This window comes from Teleopsis dalmanni, chromosome 2, assembly GCF_002237135.1.
Source record: "Teleopsis dalmanni isolate 2A chromosome 2, ASM223713v2, whole genome shotgun sequence".
NCBI lineage: Eukaryota > Metazoa > Arthropoda > Insecta > Diptera > Diopsidae > Teleopsis > Teleopsis dalmanni.
Genome location: NC_051847.1, coordinates 133,064,571 through 133,086,793, shown reverse-complemented (window position 1 = coordinate 133,086,793; position 22,223 = coordinate 133,064,571). Strand labels below are relative to the sequence as shown.

At 26.3% G+C, this 22,223-nt stretch overlaps 3 protein-coding genes across 10 annotated transcripts in view; 1 reads left to right on the top strand and 2 right to left on the bottom strand.

Moving 5' to 3' along the window:
• Positions 1 to 3,593, bottom strand: part of LOC119675038 (E3 ubiquitin-protein ligase TRIP12) — a 31,140-nt gene extending 27,547 nt beyond the window's left edge. For 3 of the 7 annotated variants that reach the window (XM_038086211.1, XM_038086214.1, XM_038086215.1), the window contains exon 1: positions 3,474 to 3,586. The gene's annotated coding sequence lies outside the window, so the exon portion shown is untranslated. Of the gene's footprint in view, positions 1 to 3,473 lie in introns of all 7 variants that reach the window. The other 4 variants (XM_038086213.1, XM_038086217.1, XM_038086212.1 and 1 more) reach the window with 3 other exon arrangements.
• A 5,343-nt stretch (positions 3,594 to 8,936) lies between these two features.
• LOC119675040 (checkpoint protein HUS1) lies at positions 8,937 to 13,153 on the bottom strand. 2 transcript variants are annotated; one of them, XM_038086222.1, is made up of 3 exons: positions 12,877 to 13,153; positions 9,594 to 9,950; positions 8,937 to 9,539 (listed from the first exon to the last, which is right to left on the bottom strand). In XM_038086222.1, the coding sequence occupies exons 2-3, from the start codon at positions 9,883 to 9,885 to the stop codon at positions 9,034 to 9,036; spliced, it is 798 nt and encodes a 265-aa protein (XP_037942150.1). In that variant the 5' UTR covers positions 9,886 to 9,950; positions 12,877 to 13,153; the 3' UTR covers positions 8,937 to 9,033. The 2 variants fall into 2 exon arrangements, with proteins under 2 accessions (XP_037942150.1, XP_037942149.1); XM_038086221.1 differs by having other exon boundaries at positions 8,938 to 9,950; positions 12,877 to 13,152.
• Positions 13,154 to 17,776: 4,623 nt separating this feature from the next.
• Positions 17,777 to 20,862, top strand: LOC119675037 (mannose-1-phosphate guanyltransferase beta). Its single transcript, XM_038086210.1, has 3 exons — positions 17,777 to 18,437; positions 18,496 to 19,030; positions 20,335 to 20,862. The coding sequence occupies exons 1-3, from the start codon at positions 18,261 to 18,263 to the stop codon at positions 20,733 to 20,735; spliced, it is 1,113 nt and encodes a 370-aa protein (XP_037942138.1). The 5' UTR covers positions 17,777 to 18,260; the 3' UTR covers positions 20,736 to 20,862.
• Positions 20,863 to 22,223: the final 1,361 nt, after the last annotated feature.

Genomic DNA, 22,223 nt, shown 5'->3' with positions numbered 1-22,223 from the left:
TAAATTTTAAAACTCAACAAGGTTTTCACACATAATAGATAAAACAGTCGAAAGGTTAGTAAAACATCAGCAAATATACTATAATGTAGAATAATACAATATATTATTACATATTTAGGGTATATCAAAATTATGTCACATAAAGTCATGTGAAAGTTAAAATAAATAACATATATGATATATTTTTTTTAAACACTATAAAATTGTTAGTCCAGTTTAATCATAATAAAATTAGATTTAATGAAATTAAAGGAAATCAAACTGCATAATCTAGTAGATCTAAAATTATTCATATAATGAATATAGGAAATTATATCACGACTTTATATTATATTTATAAATGTAATCAAAGCGGCATTATAATATATTTCAAATGCAATAATAGCGACAATTTCTTTCAGATGTGTACCAAAATTGATACCAATGTTGAGAATTCCTTGACAAATTACTATGGAAAGATACAGAAAATATAACCTAAGAAAATGATTATGACCTACTGAAAACATTAATGCTGTGTGAATAAAAATCGGTTTCAGTTGACTCAATAAATTGACAGAAATGACCATTGTCGCGTTGAAATTTTTCAGATTCGATTGTAGAACAACTTGAAAGAAATTAATTATATTATGAAAAATACATAAATTTAGACATAATGGTTCCACCAAAAGCCTAGGTCAATGCTTAAGATTATCACCGCGGCAACCTAATCTAGTATTTATAATATACACAATTGAAACTGTTACCAGAATAATATATTTTTAAAAACTTACAAAACTATATACAGCTACTAGTCTTGCAACCACATATGTATAATAACCCATAGGAAAAATAAAAGAAAAATATTTTAAAAGATTTAGAAAAAAAACTAGTTCAAATTTATATCAAATATATATTCTTCTGGTATCAAAATAACCCTTACGTTACGATTTACATTACAATTTGAATTACAAGCAAAAAAAATGTAATAAGAAAAACCACTTTGTAATTTGGTACCCCCTTCACAATAATGCAATGGACTACACTGTAAAATTTTTGTACATAAATAAATGCTTATTATACACAATATTATACTAACACAACAAAAATATTATTTCAGTGTATGCAGTACATAGCACAAAAAAGTGTAAAGTAAATTCTCAAAACAAGTATATTATATATACAAGAAATAAGCACAATTTTATTATAGTGCTATATAATAAATCTATATTCATTTACGAATATTTAAAGTGATTTTGTTTGATTTATTAATAAATAATATGTTAAAGATATATTTATATGTCTCATATCAAGTAATTTGAAAACATGTGTTCTGTTTAAGCTATAAATGGTTTTATTATTCTCACTTTTTTTTAGGTAATAAAACCATTTGCTGTGTAATATGATATAAATAAATATTAAAATTTAAAAAATAAAATATATTTTTTCGATTTGCAATCAAATTTGTGATTACCTCACCCTTTGTCTTGATATATACACATTGAATTATTAGAACTGTGTTTGCTGTACTAAAGTATTATATTTTACTAATTGTGAATAAAAAATAATGTGTAAAAAATAGTAAGTAATCAAAAATATACATATAGAAATACAAAAAAAAATTTTTACAGCCAAAATCTGAGGTAGAAAAACTAAATGAGAACTAAGTCCTCTCACTGAGACGTATCGATCAAATATATTCAGAGAAGATCAATTAAAGCAATTGCTAATAAGTTACAAGACTTGTTAAAATTATCATTTAAACAAAAAACAGATATACCATATGTTTATTTTAATTATAATTAATGAAAATTTAAACCAATGTGATTATAAAATTCTTTGGTAAATGAACTATTAATTCTAATTATAATGAAATCATATATGCATAGATAATAGTGTACTATGTATTAGCTATATAGCTAACTACGTAGAATTCGGATTCTTTCTTTCACATAATTGAGCTTTGGAAAATTTTGAATTTATATGCTTTCTGAGATAGTAAACATATCTATTTATAATATAGTTTAAGCTGCTTTTCTCCGAAATCTTTCATAAAATTAGAACATATTATTTAGTTAACTATTTGAATTTAAGTCGTCATTTTTGAAATATACACATAAACATGTTTTATTGGTGGTACGTTTATCGTATGTTTTAAATTAATATAGAAAGGAATTACAATAGGCGCTGCATCAAATATTTATATAGTCACTGCAGTACATACTGTCAAGTAAGTTAATAAAAATTAATTATATACTTATTGGTCGACTCTTGATTGGAATCGATTCGTCAAAATCAAGTACTGTATACCACTTTCGTTCACGGTAACAATAAAATAAATTCTAAGTAATTGAGCATATGTTATAGTTCATCTAAACACATAAAAAATTATTAAATTCATAGAAATACACTTTTATAATCTATACGTTGTTACTTGTCAAAGCAGATGTCAAAGTGCTAGCTAACAGCTCCAAACTCTGGAAATAAATAGCAAATAGCAAAGACACACACACACAAGAACAATTTCAAAAAAAACAACAACTGCGATCGCAAAACTGTTAGCTGACAGTACTAAAAAAAAAAACGAATAAAATATTTAGTAAAGCCAAACCAGGATTATATTTGAAGAAACAGCACCAAAAATGATCAAATCTGTTAATTAACAGCACCAAAAACGGGCAATGCAAGGCAATAGTGCTGCTATGCTTAAAAATGTTTAAAAAAATCTTTGCATAAATATTTTCTTTGTTAAAACTGTTATAATGGAGCTGAAATAATATTTTTTTATAAACAGTGCTGTTAACTCTAAACACCGCAAAAATTTTCTTAATTTTTTAATTATTGCTCTTTGCACACGTATTATAACAAATTTCGTATATTTCGTTTCATATAATTTAAATGAAAATTTGTAAATTAATATATAATGCAAAAAATATATACTGATGATATACATTTTTTGTGTTACATTATGATATGTAAGAATTTCGTAATAAAATTATAAAAATAAGTATTAATAATATTTTTAACAATAAGTTTTTGTAGGCAAATGGAAAATAAAAGCACATATGTTTTTTTTGTGTACATAAATACTTACAGAAATAGTAATTATATTTTGAATAGTAATTATGAAAACTTTTAATTTAGTGTTCGCACACAACTACATAATTATATAAACGAAAATAATTCAAAATTCAATATATTGTTTTAAATTATACGTTATTTAATATTAATAAAAAAATAAGTTATGAAAACTTAAACGTAGGAAGCAAATTTAGAATTGAAAAAATCGAAAACAGCAAATAAAAAAACGTTTTTTTGTTTCCTTCTTCTTCTACTTCTATTTCACAAGCTTATTCACACACATATGCACAACACGCCTTTTTCACTTAAAACTTTTCAAGTCTGATGATTTTTCACAAAATTTTTTCTGAATTTAAATAACATAGTTCAAATAATATATATATTTATTTAATTAAACACAAATTCAATATAATTACTCTATTTTTCTGCCTCAAAACTGCTAAATATCTTCGATGTTACTTTTCTTTTTGATACGTACATTAACCACACGTTTCACTTAGCTGCTAACTTCCTCACTTCACTTTTAAAACTGATTTACAAATGAATTGTAATGCCAGAAGGTGAATACAAAAAAAAATTGACAGAGCGAGAGATATGTCATGGAAAGACTATAGAGTTGCCATCATTATAAAAATTAATGCCAAGTACGTTCAGTAATTTAGTATATTTCCAATATCTTCTGATATGCATATATTAATTTAATTTTATTTTAATATTTATATACCAAAAATAAGAATTAAATTGTAAAAGGGAATATATAGAATTAAAAAAAAAAAATACATATTATAATTGTAAATGATGTTTTATTTTGTATTTGTATTATTAAAATTGACCTTATTAATATAAATTATATGTTCTAAGCATGATATAGATAATGCTACATGTAGGTGCACTAAGTATGCAGACCTAGTAAGCTTTTTGCTATACACTTTCAAACAAGGTTTACTTTTACCGCATACATATCTGTAGACTGAAATTTAGTATTTTTAATATACACAGTGCAATTTGGTAACACTCATACTTGGTTTGCATACATGTAGAATCTTATACATATCAGTATATGCTTTATGTATAATTCATTTATTTATTTTTCATAAAGACTTCATAAAGAAAAGTAAAAAAAACTGTATTATAGATATTAAAATTATTTTGCACTCAACTAATTTCAATTTATTTATTTTTTTGCTTATTCAAAATGAAACTAGCTTTTCTAAACTTAGAAGTTTATTTGCTTATCCAGCATTACAAGTACAACTTTGGCAACACTACAGTAGATAATTTTTTTTTAGTTTACTATATTACCAACCACTTAAGTTTGTTTTTTTGTTTAAGGTCAGGACAAACTTTTAGTTTTTGTAACATATTTTTATTTATTAAAATTTATGCAATAACGTTAAAAATCATTCTATTTTACAGTTCTTATAATATTATTTTTACAATAATGTTTTAATGAATAAAAAATAAATAAATAAATAAAAGCAAACGAAATCAGTTGTGTGCTAATTTTAATGCAAACGAATTGTAATCTCTTTTGCTCAATTCTGTTTATTGCTGTTATTTGTTTTACTTATTCTAAGGGTTGCCAATAGTAGTTATGTTTATAATAAATCATCATAAAAAGCTGTTTGTATTTATGTGGGTGCAGAGTACATATTCTTTTTGATTATTTTGTAGAAAAATATAAATGTTGCTGACTGACAAATATTTGATACTATTTACATTGAATGTATGACAAAAAGTACAACTGCAACATTTAGTAAAAATCTTTTTTTATTATAAAAGATATAAAAGAAAATTACGTTTAATTGTATTTATATAAAGTTATTATATTCCTTATTTAAAAATGTTTAGTTTAGTTCAATTAAGAAACTTTATACACCTACGTATAATAATTAAAGCTCTAATTTATTTTTATTTTTACTTCAATATGGTAACCATAGTTTCCAGCTCGCCCTTCAATTGAGCACCTTTTTGTTAATTCTCAAAATGGAGATAATATAAATTTTATGTATATTTTTTGTAATTATAAAGAAAACGAATATTGCTATAGCTATGATATAAAAATAAAATTTTGCTATTTACTTGTATAAAGTTTATTAAATAAATTATACCTAAAATAGCACAGCAGAAGAATTTTTGGTGTTACCAGGGAATAAGGTCAATAAACTGCGTTTTAATGGGTACACAAAATACTCACGTAAAAATGTCCTTTTTTTGAGTTGTTTTGTAAATATGGCATTCGATATGTGTGCACATGTTTATATGTAAGTAATTTAATAATAAATTTGAAAGCGTTTTGATGTATGGTTTTTAGCTAAAACACAACGATAACATATGGATTTTTCAAAGCAGTTGATATACACACATATGTAACTTTTCTTATTATCTCTATTTTTATTTCATTTTAGTACAAAAAAAAACTAGTATCAGCTGATCAATAGATTGTTGTATGTATATAAATAAACTCAAAAAAACTAAACTGAGTGATTTACCTATCTACAATGACAATGCTAGCTAGCACATTTTACATAAAAAGCTATTTTTTGTTCATCAACATTAAAATTTCAATATGCGACTCCAAACGTAATATAAATAAAGACGGTTGAAATGTGGTCATTTGTTATTGTTTCGTTTCGTATTTCGTTAGGATATAAACAGATAATAACATATATATTTTTTTTTAATTTCAGCACTGTCGTTTAAATGATTAGAAAATATATATAATATGCACATATGACTGATGTGACATAGTTTTCTCTTTTATTTACCACATGCACATACATAAATATATTGATAAGTATATAAAAATTATAATGTAGTATTTGTAAATATTGATATAAATAATCTAATAATATTCATTATTATTTTATTATTTATTAATATAATATCCAGTAAAATTAATATAAGCTATGTATATTTTCAAGAAATTGTTATAGTTTATTCTTTATTATTAAAAAAAAATAATTGTTTATATAATAACGTTTAATTTATATACATATTTGTATGTATGAATGTATAATTTAATCTGAGCAGAGGACAGGAAAATGTATATAAAATGAAACTGCAAACAAACAAAGCAACAACTATAAACATAAAGAACCAACAACAACGCCGTCTATGTTTGCAGAAGAATTAAGCACAAAGCGTAGGAAGAAGTAAAACAAGATTGAATATTGATAAAGCAAAAATTGAAAAAGGCAGTGAGGAGAGCAGTAAACAAAAATACAACATACATATATCAAAGTACAAAATATATCAAAATACAAACAGGAGCAACGGGATTAATTTTTCGTCAGGTCAACAACTAAATCTTGCAGCACACATATGCATACACATATATATATGTTTATATATAGGCCTGAATCCACGCAAATTTGGTGTATTTTGCTTTGCTTTGCTAGAAAGGCCTAAAAGCAAAAACAATTTCAGTGGTAAGTTGGCTTTTGGGAGAATTTCTCACGTTAACTTAGAGCGAGTAACGCATACGAAATCGTAATCGTCAGAATGCAGAAATTAGGACAACTGCTTGTGTACATGAAGGTTTTTGCGTGAAAAAGGATATTTTACATGTTATTACAAAACTTGATGTGTGAAAATCAGTTGTAAGTGGATCTAAACGCGCAATTGTGTCAACTTTATCCTTGACCTAAACCCAGAAAATAATTTCATATTTAAAAGTAAAATTCCTTTATTAATAACAAAATAATAAATAAATTATCCTACTAAAGTTATCTTACCATATCAAATAAAAGCTCAAATCTACTTGAATACATGTGTAGATACATCAAAATAATATAAATCGAAGTGCTAGCTAAAAGCACTAAAAAAAAACAATTTCAGTAGGAAATCGACTACTCCTATTAGCTTTACAATAGAGATACCCTGTAAGGCATTCTTTATGTGAAATTGAAGTAATTTTCTATCCCTGACATTAACGCAATTGTTTGATTCTAGCGTACTAAAACTAATATGTTCAACTCTATTGTTTTTACATATTACTGGAATCCTTATAAACTTATTTAATTTAATTTAACCTTTTATTTCTAACAAAATATGAGTTTCGATACTCAAAATAGTAGCACATTGCATATAACACTGAAGAAATGCAGCATTTAGATTCTTGTGTTACTTTTAAGAATTAGTTTGTTTTTTAATCTATATTAATTAACATGAAATACAAAATGTGATATAATATATAAACAATATGTATAATAAAATGCATATAGTAAAGTATAAAAAACATATATATAATAAAGTATATAATAAAACATATATAATAAATAAAAAATATATACAAAATATATATAATAAACATGAAATATATATAAAATAAAATATCATATATAATAAACATAAAATATATTTAAAATAAAACATCATATATAATAAACATAATATATATATTAAATAGAACATCATATATAATAAACATAAAATATATTTAAAATAAAATATCATATATAATAAACATAATATATATATTAAATAGAACATCATAATAATATAAAATATATATAAAATAAAATATCATATATAATAAACAAAATATATATATAAAATAAGACATCATATATAATAAACAAAAAATAAATATAAAATAAAACATCATATATAATAAACATAAAATATCATACAAATGTAAACCATATTTTAGATATATTTTATTTTGAATATCTCTTAAATGTAACTTTAAATATTACAATGTACATTTAAGTATTCCGACTTACATATATGAATTATAATTTAATGTCTGTCCTGAACATTGTGCATTTACAGTTCTATTCTATTGATACTTATCACAGAATTAATTATTTTTTGGAGAAACAGGATCTACCATTGCAAATAAACCACACTATGTACATTGTAACAGACCCAGAAAATATGTATTCTAATTGTATTCAGTGTAATATTAATGGTGTGGTGCTCGGATTATTTATAAAAATGTTTATTTTTTCAGTTATTCAATATAAATTTGCTCTTGGTTACTAGTAAAAAAAAAATGAACTATTTTTATTTTATTCTATTTAATAATTGACTATAGTAGTATATTAATTATTTTATTTGTATGTAGGTAAGATATACCATCATTTATATAATTGGTAGAGCGGTTAGGTATAATCTTTTCTGAGCAAAAAGCTCAGATTTATTAAAAATGACGAGATTTTGTTTTTTTATGAAATTTTTCATTGCACTAAAATACTAGAAAATTAAAACTAATTCGATTCACATGAATGTAAATTATGTAAAAATAAGTAGATAAAAATGCTCCGATTAGAAAGATGTTTGGAGCTTTTACCAGCTGGTAGAATATACGGTAAAGGATGCATACATCTTAAGTGGAAGAATCAGATGGTAACCGTTCTGTGTTACTAGGTACTACCAAAATCTACACCAAGCAATTGTTAGAACTACTGGATATATCTAAGGACAATATACCTCTAATATTCTAATTTTTACATTTAAATATAACTTCTATTAAATTTAGTTGAGAATAAAAATTTTTTATAGTCTGGTAATTGAAATATGAAATATGTCGATTTAAGGATTTAAAACCTTATGACATTTTATTTTATAACTGAGTTAACTTATGTGTCCGATTCCAGATACACATTAAAAGTTCGATAATAGCTTTTACTGTGAATTCAATTGCGTTGCGATACAAAGTTTTCTCAATCACATGACTCGACAACGTGAGTTGTTTTAACATATGGTTTTAAATAAAAAAAATTTACTTTAATGTAATAACAAACGGATTTTTAATTAGAAGATACAAATGCAACAGAAGTCCACAATTTCTATTGTTCTTGTAGGTTTTTTTTTTTTTTGTATATAGAAACAACTGATAAATAGTATTTTATTTTATTATTGAATGAAAAAAGTAAAGTAAAACACATTTATTCATAACTGATAAAACGCAAGAGTACTGAAGTAGAATGACAGGTAAGGTAACCATTACAAGTAGATTGTTTCACATATTTACACACAAACTGCAGGTATAATTGAGTGTATAGTGACGCCCTGGCGCACATTCACCTCCATATGTAATAAACGTTCATCGTCAATGCCGCATGATAATTCCAGTGTGGGCACCTGCAGCGAAGAAAATAATAACGAAGTTTTTTTGCAATCAACTGAGCACGATGCTTCAATGTGTTCCTTCTCTTTATCTGTTTCAGATGGATGTATAGCACGTACTTCAAGATCTTTATAACGCGTTGTTACGGTGGCCATTTCTGTTTCGGCTATCAAATTAAGTTCACCAGTTGACATAGCATGAAAAACAATCGTCGGTGATAGATTCTTCATTTTATCGATAAGGCCACGCATTAAACGATTTGAAGGTACGTTTAATATTATTTTAGATAATGGCACTTCCGGAACGTCATAGTGAGACCAATCAGAGCGTGGTATTACATTTACTGGTACATCATGTACAACCTTACGAATTTGATCCGAAACATGTGACTTAACTTCAAACTCGACTGTTAGGCATGGAAATTGTATATTTGTTAGTTTAATTTTACAATATAATGCACCTGAACGTAGTGAACCTAATGCACGTCCTAATTTTACAGCCGGTATTGCCAGCATAATCTGCTGATATTTGTCCTTAGCACCTTCCATAGCATATTCAGAGAAATATAAGCTTGCATCTATTTCGACCCAAACAAGTGGTGCTACCGTGCCCGATTCTTCGTTTGCAATGAAGTAGATTTTGTTACGGGATATATTCAAAACGCATTCCTTGGTCAATTTGGAAAGTGTTATCACTATATTTTGAAACTCTCGCATATATTGCGGGTCCACCATCATAGCACGAAACTTCATTATATTATCTTTCTTTATAGAAAGTAGATGAATTTGTTGCTTTGAATGCTCTCACCTTCCACTTCCTTTGTTGATTTATGAAAAAAGAATGGTACGGAAAAGAAGAAGAAGAAGTCAGAATTTTCCAACTTGTTTTTGTTTTTTCTACATTATATTTTTAAGACTATAAGTAAAATATCTATATATCTGCACATATGACAATTTTCAACTCTACGGATACGAGTAAGCCGTTCTGCAGGAGGACAAATGAAGAGAGAAGGCAATAAGCAAAAATATAAATTTTGGTTTTTCTAAAGATAGAACAGCACAAAAGACTTTTTTCATCTGTGAAACTATTTTCCTGCTACACTTGTACACAAATAAAGTGTGTAGCGCAGCAAATGGTTGCATACGAGGAGAATCGATGGGAAGTGAATGAAATAAAGTTCATTGAATTTCAGTTTTAAACAAAGAAACTCAATGGGCATTATTTGCCAGTTATGAATTATAGCTAAAACTAGAAAAGACAGTATTATCCCTATTTTGCCATCATGTAGTTTGTAAGATTGTTTTACCTATTACTATTAACAACTATCATTCAAATGTAATTTTAACTGAGTTTTTAGTCGACTTATTTCTGAGTTTAAATCTGTAGGACTTTTATAAACATTTCCTTTTAACTATTCAATATATATATGTATATAAATATATGTATATATTGTAAATGTACACATAAAAATACATATATATGGTGTATGGTTATCTACCAAAGTGGTATAAATTCAGGAAGTGATATTTTAGTCTAAAAGAGGAAACAAATCTTATAGTAGAGTGGAAAACCTTTTTTCTACATTCCCTCCCATATATTTCCCTTAAGTCCCTTTTTCATTTCTACCGCTACCGTTTGTAATATATTATATTATTCAATCATATTCCTGGTTTCTGGATTTCCTGATGCGTTATAACAACAATACTGGAATAATCAATAGATAATTCTTTGCTAAAGAGTTGAACACATAAAATTAAATCTTCACTTTTTTGTACTTCTTATTAATTAGAAAGTAAATTTTATACTTTCATTGCACCCTCCTATTCTTCTATACCATTTTCTGTTTTATGTTTTCTTATTTGTATGTTTCTCTTACTGTTGACTCCAGATTTGTAAAAAAAATATCATGTGCATACCGAAGTAATCTAGTTTCAAGTATTAACTGTTGCCGTGTGAATACCCAAACCTAGTTAGTATAGTTTTTGAAATTGTTTTATAGGAACACAAGAAACTTCTTAATAAAATCAACATCCAAATTAGGAAATATATATGCGCAATTAATAAATATCATATTTAAATGTTGTAACAACTAATGACTTATAACACATATAAAATATACATATTCGTTGAAAACTATTCAAAATATATACTTTTGTGTTTCTTATTTTGGTAATAAAATATTAATTTTTTGCTGATTTTGCAAAACTGTTGACAGTAGCCAGGTTCAGGTTAATTGATTTATATTGATCTTAGTCATCGTTGACTATAAAAATTCGGTCAGGCAGAATGCGTATATTATAATGCAGGATATACATATATGACTGTATAAAATAATATAGATCATAATTGTGAAATCACATAAACGGTTTAGAATTATACCACAGGAGGTGTATATAAGTGTTAAATTTGAAATTTATTTATTGACTCAATTGTTATAATTTTATAAAATTGCTTACAATTATAAAAAAATGTATTACTCCCAAATTTAATACTTTTAAGGAAAAAACTAAATACCAATAGGTTTTTTTACACAAAGTGAGGTTTGTTGAAATAATTATTGATTTTATAACAATTATCTCTTGAAATTATTGGGGGTATCTATAATGCACTAAAGAATACTTTCTAAAATAAAAATTGAAAAAATAAATACCAAAATGTCGAATGATTTATTTTAGTGAGGTTAGGTCGTAACTATAAGTGAATTTCTGTCGTTAAAATTATTATAGATTTTGAAGAACTTAATAAAAATATAATATTATCCAATATAATGGAATTTAATTTCCATTGTATACTGTTTTTTCAAATCTGGTTATATTTTAGTGTTTTCAGATTTGACATGCATATGCTTTTATTTAGAAGCAAACTCATTGTATATACTTAAATTTGAATGACAACTGTTAATCATGACTAAACAAAATAACGATGTAAATAAGTATATAAAAGATAATTATAATTTTTTAAAATGACGTATTCGAAAATTCTTTTGTTTTTTTAAGAAAAATAAATAGAATTTACAAAACATTGACGTCATAAATAAATCAAAAGTTAATCAGTTCTAACTAATATGTATACATCGCTGAAAATTGTTAATACAATTGAAGAAGAAAAATGATTTTTATTCGAATTTAAAAGAAAAGAAAAGAAAACGAATAAACAAAAATTCTAGTTAATCCAAACTATTAAAATTTATTGATTAATGGAAATATTTGTAAAACTATAATGAAAATTAGACTTTGTAACTATAGATTTTTTAGTTCCTTAAACCTATAAGAATTTTATATAGAGAATATATTATATATGCTAACACGATTCTTATTATATATATCCAAAATTCTAGACATACACACTTAATAAATTCTCTCATTTTGTATTGAAATTAAATAAAGAGGGGAGCTACGTTTGCTTGACTTGAAAAAAAGTGCCATGAGTGAAAAATCAATACCAATTTGAGGAAAATTATTAACACCACGTTTTTTAAACAAATTTAATATAATTTAACAATATTTAAATTACTTTAAAACACTTTAACATATTAGTATTGCATATTATTGTGAAAATATTTGAACATTATAAATTGCCATCATTTATGTATATTAAAATAAAATGATTAATACATAAAAAAAAGCGAGTCGACATTTTGTTTGTCTACAGCAGCCTCGATGACGAAATACGTAGAACAGTTTTAAATAATCAGTGTATATAATGTAACTCACTATATTTTTCACACTTTTTATTGCACTTACCTTTTTCAAATCTCTTGTTTAATTTTATAAATATTTTACCCACAAATTTAATAAATTAACTTTCTGTGCAGGCTGAACATCCAAACTTCCTGCACACAAAATTTAACTCAATTGATTAAAAGACTTCGTCTTTGTGTCAAGTGAATGAACAGTGATGCCAGGTTGTTTCTTATTATATTTAAATTTGGTAAATTTCAAAGACTGCAATATATTTTCAAAGTTAAAATACTATCACGAACGAGAAATCATAAACTTCTATTTAAAAATTGTGATCTGATGACATTTACTGAAAAACGGAACGAAATCAATATGCCATTTTAATTTCTAATAATTTCAATGAGTAATTGCTTAAATTTATTTCATGAAGACATCTTCGCAACATAAATATATTAAAAATTTGTGGTGTTATATATGACAATTTAAATAATTAACTAATTAAAATTATAAAAATATATAAAACATTTTTATAAAAATTTAAATATAATTAAAATATTTAACACAAATCAATAAGTGTATTTTTTTTATTGAAAGAAACATATTTATAATTTTAATTGTTAAATCAGGACTGTCCAAAGGACTGCCCGCGACACGTTTTTGATCTACTACAATTACCCAAATTTTCTTTTGGTGTACTGGTAAAACTACATCATTTTATTTTAAGTATCTATACTAAAGAAATAAATTTAAATTGATAAATTAATAAAACTAAATTTAACATTATAACCGTATTTTTATTTTTGTCGAAAACTACTATGAATCTGTACAATGATTTGTATTCACCCGCGATCGCATCTGGTTTGGACAGCCCTGTATTAAATAATTGACATAAGCCCGGTAATATTTAAAAATAAATTAAATAATTGTATTTTAATTTTGTGTTAAAAATATTTTTTTGTATTGCTAAATGGATGTGTGACGATCAAGCCCGTAACTAGAATTGTAGTTAACAGGTTTGTTGACGTGTTCTGATACATTTCAGAGAATCTCAGTATTATAAAAAAATGTTAACCTTCTACATTAGTAATAATGAATTCATAATGAATATATGTTGTACATATGTATAATTGCAAACCTTGAAGAACTCTCTGGATTAAATATTGAAGTATATCTAAACATGTCGAAAAAACCATATTTGTAACAAATAATATAATATTAACATATATTAGGTGTTGGTTCCCAAAGGGCTGGAACACTGCGATAATGTTTGATAGTCTGTGCTGCCAATAGCACATTCACACTGTTTCATTTACGACGTTTTGCTCATTATAGCTTCTATTGAGAATAACTTACCATACCAAGAGCTTTTATACAAATGAGCTCATTATTAATAAATCAGTTAATTTAAGGCGAAAAATGTCGCATACAACCCTTAGAAATATGCATCCCACAAGGAAAATTACCAATATTTGAAATACGTGTCATATGTTTTATATGCAAAAGGTAAACAAACAACAGCTGAGCTGTAAGAAAAGTATTTAATAAAATCTTCGTTTTTTTAATCAAATATGCAATTGTTATGTAAAATGATTTTATATATCAATTATATATTAAATTTTTATATGGGATGTATTATTAAATGAAGTTTATAAAAGTTTATAAAAGTTGTATCAGCTGCAAAAATGAGTTCATTAGATTGTGAGTGTTCACTCATTAATATAAATGAGCAAGTGCCTAAATGAGACAGTGTGAATGTGCTATAATCGATTCTAAGGACGTGTGCGAGTTAGGCTAAGTTGCGTTCTAAATGACGGAAATTCTAAGTTGTGCCGATAATATAGTGATGTGTCGATACGTGTTAATAAATGACTAAATGAGTGCAGTGCAAAATATCCCAAAAAATCTCCCATTTGGTTTAGCATCAACTTAGCCTAACTCGCACACGCCCTAAGTGTGTAGATATACTGCGTCTTTTAGTGAAGACCAAAATTGGAATAGAAATTCTTAATTCGTTAATCTCCATCGAGCAAAAAATAAAATTCGAACAGTCGGATAGTGCTACTTTCCTAAACTATACGATCGGGACTGATGAATCATAATTTTTTGCCAAAGTGAATTATGAAAGATAGTAATTCAAGAAGCTGTCTACGCCTATTTCTATACTTATTAAGAAGTCAAATGCATATCTATAACAAAGTGCACTCTGACTCGAAGTTGCTATAACATATTTTAAAATATATAAAACAATAGTGAATGCCAAATGGAGACAGTGAATATGAAAATAAAAATTATGGTATTACACGTTTATCGCTAATTCAAATTGAACTACTATATGGTGTATGTTAGCAGCGAAAATATATGTCGCACTTAACATGAAAATAAATCTCTACCTCTTCCCTTGGAAGTGGAATAAACTATATCAAAAGTACTAAATATAACAACAATCAATTCTTCAAAATTGATCTCGTGGCAATTTTGAAGAAAAACAGAAAACAAGCAGATGTCAAATACAATATTTTTTTAAAACCTATAATTGTTTTTTATTTTTTTTTTTATTTAAGTCATGACTGTGAGGTTGGCCATAAAAGATCATGTAATTTTTTGGAACTAATGGTACATGGATCCTCGATTTCCAGAATTTTTTGCTAAACAAGAATATATTGAATCTTTGATAAATGTATGAAAATTAGAGTGAAAAGTGCGCTATTGGTCTGCTATTCAACAATATAGCGGCAATTCCTGATAAGGTAAGTGTTAAAGATATTCCATTTCGTTGATGAATATAATCTAATAACAAATATTTTCCCTATTTCGCCATGCTCATGAAGGAAAAGTGTCCATCTCTTTTATTTGACACAAGACTTATTCTTTTTCTAATTTAAATCTTGTTTCTTATAGCAAGTTTATTATGTATGGTATAAACAAAACCTATTCGATTTAAATAGTATTTACTTAAAATTGTTATAATTTTGAATGGGATTTATATTTCAAAAATGTGCATAAAAGGGATATCAATAAATCAGATATATAATTGTTTGTATTAATTTAAACAAAAATCATCTGAAAATACAATGTTAGAAATAAGTTAATATGGAAATTCTCAATTGAACAACTTTTACTTTAATATTACTTGACGGGTTTTTTTATAATTTATTCGATATATCAATTTTAGAAAAAAAACTTTTTTTTGGTAAAATGAGATCCATAAATATTGATCCATAAATATTCATACTTCAAAGCATCATTGCGGGGGTGATTTTTGATGTGAAATAAGGTGTGTGGAATCAATAGGAGTATTTACACTCTCTTGCAAACTCATTGCAAGGTGCACGAAATGCACAGATTGTACGAGCATGCAATTAACAACAACAAAATACACACACAAAGTTTCGTGCAATTCTTTGCAATTTTCCTATACTAAAATCTGTGTATATTTGCTTGCAACAAAACAAAAATGGCAGAAATCAGCTGTTTTGACATTTGTTGCTTTTCATTTTTAAATTTGTTTGGTAGCGAAAAGCAAGTTAGTTGTACTATAATACAAATTTTGGTTCCTTAAAATTTTCTAACTATTTTCAGACAAAAATAGAAGACACAGCACTAGCAACTAAAAGAAAAAGGTTGCAGTCGCACAAGAAGTGGACGGAGTAGGAAGTGCTCCAAATAATAGAATTTCTGCAGAAGGAAGCAGAATTAATATGTTATATGTTAATACCTTCAGTCAAAATATTGTAAGCACTATTTTCAATTAAAATATCTATATATTTTTGTGTTTTACTTGTTTGCGACATTGTTATACTTTTATTTTTCTTTGCTCAATGTGATACGGCTGCAAAAACAGCTGATTCAGTTTGATGATGCAATTCTGCAACAGAGGTGTTCTCGCACTCTTGCAGTGTTTGTATAGCATTTTTGCATTTCGTGCTTCTTGCAAGAGAGAGTGAATACCCTTGATATAATTATAAGGTGGAATTAATATAATTTTGTAGGGGAATCGTTATCGATGCTATAAAACATCCACAAGCATCAACAAAGAATCAACATATTCAAATAACAGTCACTTATATTTGTGAAGAATATATGTACATATATATTTTATTATATTTATTTAAAAATGATAATTAAATTAATATTATATATTATATAAAAGAGAAGTCAAAGAATTTATATACAAAAAAACACAAAATTTTTACAACATATTGAGGTTATATATGGTACAACATTGATTCCTTAAAGGTGATACAGTATCGATGATGCATCGATACTTTCGTCTGCTGGGAATTGCTGGGTAATTAATAAAGCAATTAAAATATAAAACAGTAATATGTGCTGGTGCATTTTTATTTTATGACGTCATCATGTGCAGTGTTATTTTTCTCTCTATTATTAAAAATGTAATGTGTGCCGGAGTGCACTTATGTCGCTATCATACTGCAGTACAGTGTTATTTTTTTTAATAAAAGAATAAAAAAAAGAAGTAATGAGTTGTTTAAGTGAAAGCAAAGAACTCTTCGTTTACAAAGACTAAAACCAAATGCAAAAAGTAAAGATCTATCGAAAATTTAAGTTTGAAAATAATAGAACACGAAAATGTGTAGAACATTTTTAGAGGAATAAACTAAACAAAAACGTAAAAAATTTCAATCAAAAAAATAAAATTTAATGTTTAATGTTGATGGACAAACGTTATATATATACGTAGTTTTTCATATTCAAGAATGAATATGAATATTCAACAACAACACAACTTATGGCTACAGTAAACGAAAAATTTATGTTACACAATTTAAATAAAAAAATTTCTGAATTTAAAACATATGTTATTTATAATTATGGAACATATGTTGGTCTTAAAAAACAAAATATTGTAATTTATTCTAATTTACTGTTTGTCAAAAAAAGGAAATTTTAATATTTCTTCCAAAAGTAACAACCCTGATTTTAGGCATAAAAACTCTATTTTGTTGGAATGAAATTTTGAGTTGAACTTTAGAGAGAAATAACATTTGTAAACAAACTATAAAGATAGTGTTTAAATTTAATAAATTATTAAAAATTAAAATGTAAATGAAGTGAATTATTATAATTTATTGGAATTCTATTTATAAGTGATGGTCCAACAAGTGGTATATAATGAAATAACTAATCCAATAAGTAACAATTCACCTGACGTAGCATGATTTTATTGGTGAGAGCAAAAAACAATTAAGAAGAATTTATTGTTGCGCGTAGTCAGAGAAAGGGAAGGCAGGTCCGATTTGTCTTGAAAAGTAGTGGAAAAAACCTTATCAGCTAATTTGTATAGTAATTGAATAGACCGTAGCAGCAATAAAATCTTGAGGTTCATACAAAATATATATGCAAGCAATCGTCACAATATTGTAGGTCACATAAAGGTTTACAACTTTTAATATTAATTAATAAATTTAAATTGAAATAAATTAAAAATGTGCGGTGCCGGAGATGGAGTACAAAAAGGGACAAGAGCCTTAATATTGGTAGGGGGTTATGGTACACGATTGCGCCCATTAACTTTAAGTACACCAAAGCCATTAGTGGAGTTTGCGAATAAGCCAATTTTATTGCATCAGCTAGAAGCGCTTGTCAGCGCGGGTTGTAAACAAGTAAGAAAATTCTTGAAACATATCATGTCGATATTTACTTAAATGTTTTCTTCAACAGGTTATATTGGCAGTTTCTTATCACGCTGAACAAATGGAACATGAACTGACAAAAGAAGCAGAAAAACTAGGTGTTGAATTACTATTTTCGCATGAGACCGAACCACTGGGCACTGCTGGCCCACTAGCGTTAGCAAAGCATTTACTTAAAGCTAGCAATGATCCATTTTTTGTGCTTAACTCAGATGTTATATGCGATTTTCCATTTAAACAACTTGAAAACTTTCATCGACACCATGGAAAAGAAGGTACAATTGTTGTCACAAAAGTTGAAGAGCCTTCAAAGTATGGTGTTGTACTGTACGATGATCAAGGTTGCATAGAAAGTTTTATAGAAAAACCGCAGGAATTTGTAAGCAATAAAATTAATGCTGGAATCTACATATTTAATCCTAGCATATTGGATCGTATTGAAATTAAACCAACATCTATCGAGAAGGAAATTTTTCCAGTAATGGCTAATGAAAAGCAGTTGTACGCTATGGATTTGACGGGATTTTGGATGGATATAGGACAACCGAAAGATTTTTTGACCGGTAGGTGTTGTTGACAGTTATAATCATTAAATTTATTTATTTTTCAGGTACTTTTTTGTTAGTCATTTGATATTTTTTTTTTTACGCTTTATCAGTTAATTACTTTAACATTTTTTTTAAATATCTTAGTTGGTCTTAGTAGTTGTATTTGTTTTTACGATAACGAATTCGTATTTTTCAAAGTCGTTAAGAATACGTCAAGTGATTTTAAGTTGTCTGTTGCCATTATCGTTGGGTAATTTATCAAATACTAGCTTCCGATATTAATTTCCGGTCTTATTTTTTTTTTTGTACCGATTATAATTAATGAAAACATTATAAGCAGAGTCCAACACAGAAAAGTAATGGAAATTTATCTTTTGAAATTTAACAATATTACTACTATTTTACTTTAAAGCTATTTTTTACAAATAAAAAATTTGTCGCAAAAGTTAAGGTGATTTGTCGAATCCATGCATCTTCAATAATATACATATGTTTTCCATAATACATGCATACTTAAAAAAAAATATTCTAAGAACGATGGGGTCTATGTTTCGGAGCCACTGTTCGACCTCGATGACAAAGCGCTGTTCAAGACGCCCCAAAAAGGCTACACAAGCAGTTCCCAGCGGACTACTAAAACAACGACATACTTCAAAAGCCACGTTTTTAATAATTTACTTATTTACGTTTTTAATAATTTATTTATTTACATTTCTATAATAAAGTTCACAGATTTAAAAAGCGCTAAGATGAATGAATGTAGTAAAATACGAATTCGGTCATCTGTAAAATTGATTGATTAGTAAATAGATTCGCTCCTTCTTATTTTATGTAGTTGGATGCTCCGTTCTAAGTTAGAAGTAGAATATTGTTGTAAAATTGTTCAACAGTTCAATTGTTCTTGAAATCGACGATAAGGAGGTGCTCACCGAAAGGTATTTTGTAGCTCATTAAATAGGCAGAAGGCATTCTGTTTGGTTAGCTACTTCTTATTACAATTTAAAACATCTTTAAGGTCATAGTGCTCTTTGCTCAAGAGAGCTTCTATAAATATTGTGTGTTCCATACCTAATTAGTTTTTGGCCAATTTTTCCTAAACTGATATTAATTAACTTTGCCATCTAGATGGTTTTAATCCTTAGATTTTTAGTAATACGATAGTACATTGGGTCTATAGGCGTAAGTGTATCCCCCTAGAATCGCTGATATAACCTAACCTAACTTATATTAATTTAAAAGTATTCTGTCCTATTATAAAAATGTAACTACTATTTCAAGTAAAACAAATTTATTAAATATGTATTGATTTAAACATGCAGGTATGTGCTTGTACTTGACATCATTGCGTCAAAAACAATCACCTCAACTGTATACAGGCCCTGGAGTTGTTGGAAATGTACTTGTTGATCCTACTGCCAAAATTGGTGAAGGTTGTCGAATTGGTCCTAACGTAACAATTGGTCCAAATGCTGTTATTGAAGACGGTGTTTGCATTAAACGTTCGACTATATTAAAAGGTGCTATAGTGAAATCGCATTCATGGCTTGATTCCTGTATTGTGGGCTGGCGATGCATTGTCGGTCGTTGGGTACGCCTAGAAGGCATAACTGTGTTGGGTGAGGATGTTATTGTTAAAGATGAAATATACATTAATGGTGGACAAGTGTTGCCTCACAAAAGTATCGCTGCCAGTGTTCCTGAGCCACAAATCATAATGTAAATTAGATGAAATTGTAACTATATAGAAAATACTGAGGAATAGTTTTGGTGATAACAACAACAACAACAATAATAATTTGTACTATTTATATATATTTTTTACAACCATATAATATAATTATACTTTAAAATACAAATTTAATAAATATATTTATATAAGTTTAAGTAAACCGTGAAATACTATTGAATAATTCCTCTAAATACGTCATATGCAATATTAACTTTAAAGTTATATATACAAATTCTATATGTATTGTTTCAAAAAAATAATTTATTTTATTTTTATACATTTCCATTTAGCTTTGCTAGTGTTTTAAAAAATAAATTTATAAAAATTCATTAAAAAAAGACTTAATTAAATTATTATAAGTAACATAAAATTAAAATTTATATATACCATAATATAATAATCACATAATTGTTATAATATGCTCTTCTTAAATCATAAAAACTTTTCAAAAATATTGGAAATAAAAATATGTGTGCGATTGTTTAAAATAGTAAAGAAAATCATAAATTCTTGTTTAAATTTGTATAATTAATTTTCGCATTTATTTGTAAATCAGATATAATTATGTTTGAATAAAAACGTTTTTATTAATAAATTAGACGTGAAACAGTATTAAAGCAAATGAATTTTAACTAAAAAAATAGATATATTATAAAATATAATAAATAAATAGATGTAAATAGCCTACAGATTGGTATAAAGTAACACTGATATGTTGGTTTAGTTATTGTTTTTGCTAATTTGCACAGAAAGATTTGATAGTTTAAAACTTCAAATATGGAGAACCAAAATATCATTGAACTATAATATGTTAGAACACTGAATAGTTTGATATTACGATAATAGCTGGTAACTTTCTTTGGTAGTTATATTACACTTTTGTAAAGAAATAGTAGTTTTGATAGAATTTATTAATATTTAAAAAGTAATTACTTTAACACTTAAAGAAGCAAGATAGGTTGTATTTTATTAATGACTATTCGTTGTAATATTACAAAAATTTTATTGAATAGGTTCATTTATATATAAACTATCATTTATCATATAACAAATATCATTTATAATGTAAATTAACCTAACATTGTAAAACTGTTTTTTCTCTGGAGTGTCTGGAACAATGTGCAACGCATGTCGTATATATATAAGACATGTCTCTCTATACTCGATTACTCGATTGCTGCTATAATAAGACCAGAAGTAGATCAAAAATTAAGTAGTGGTGAATTATTTTGATTGAGCTTAATACATTTTTTCACCTCGACATCTTACTTCAGACACACAACAAGGAAGACTTTACGTTAATATTCTATATTTCTGTTCGGATCTGATTTTAATATACATATATGTAAATATATTATATTGTGTAAAGAATATTATAATATAAATTAAAATAATTATGTATATGTATACAACATAGTTGAATAATTTTCTTATTAAATATTTAATAATAGTATGTAGTATTAAAATACGTATTAAAAC

Bases quoted from the DNA above. Each gene is read 5' to 3' on its own strand.
- LOC119675040 (XM_038086221.1), bottom strand. From the start codon at position 9,885: ATGAAGTTTCGTGCTATGATGGTGGACCCGCAATATATGCGAGAGTTT.
- LOC119675037 (XM_038086210.1), top strand. From the start codon at position 18,261: ATGTGCGGTGCCGGAGATGGAGTACAAAAAGGGACAAGAGCCTTAATA. The intron at 18,438-18,495 runs GTAAGAAAATTC...TTTCTTCAACAG, and splicing joins TCAGCGCGGGTTGTAAACAA to GTTATATTGGCAGTTTCTTA. The intron at 19,031-20,334 runs GTAGGTGTTGTT...TTAAACATGCAG, and splicing joins ACCGAAAGATTTTTTGACCG to GTATGTGCTTGTACTTGACA.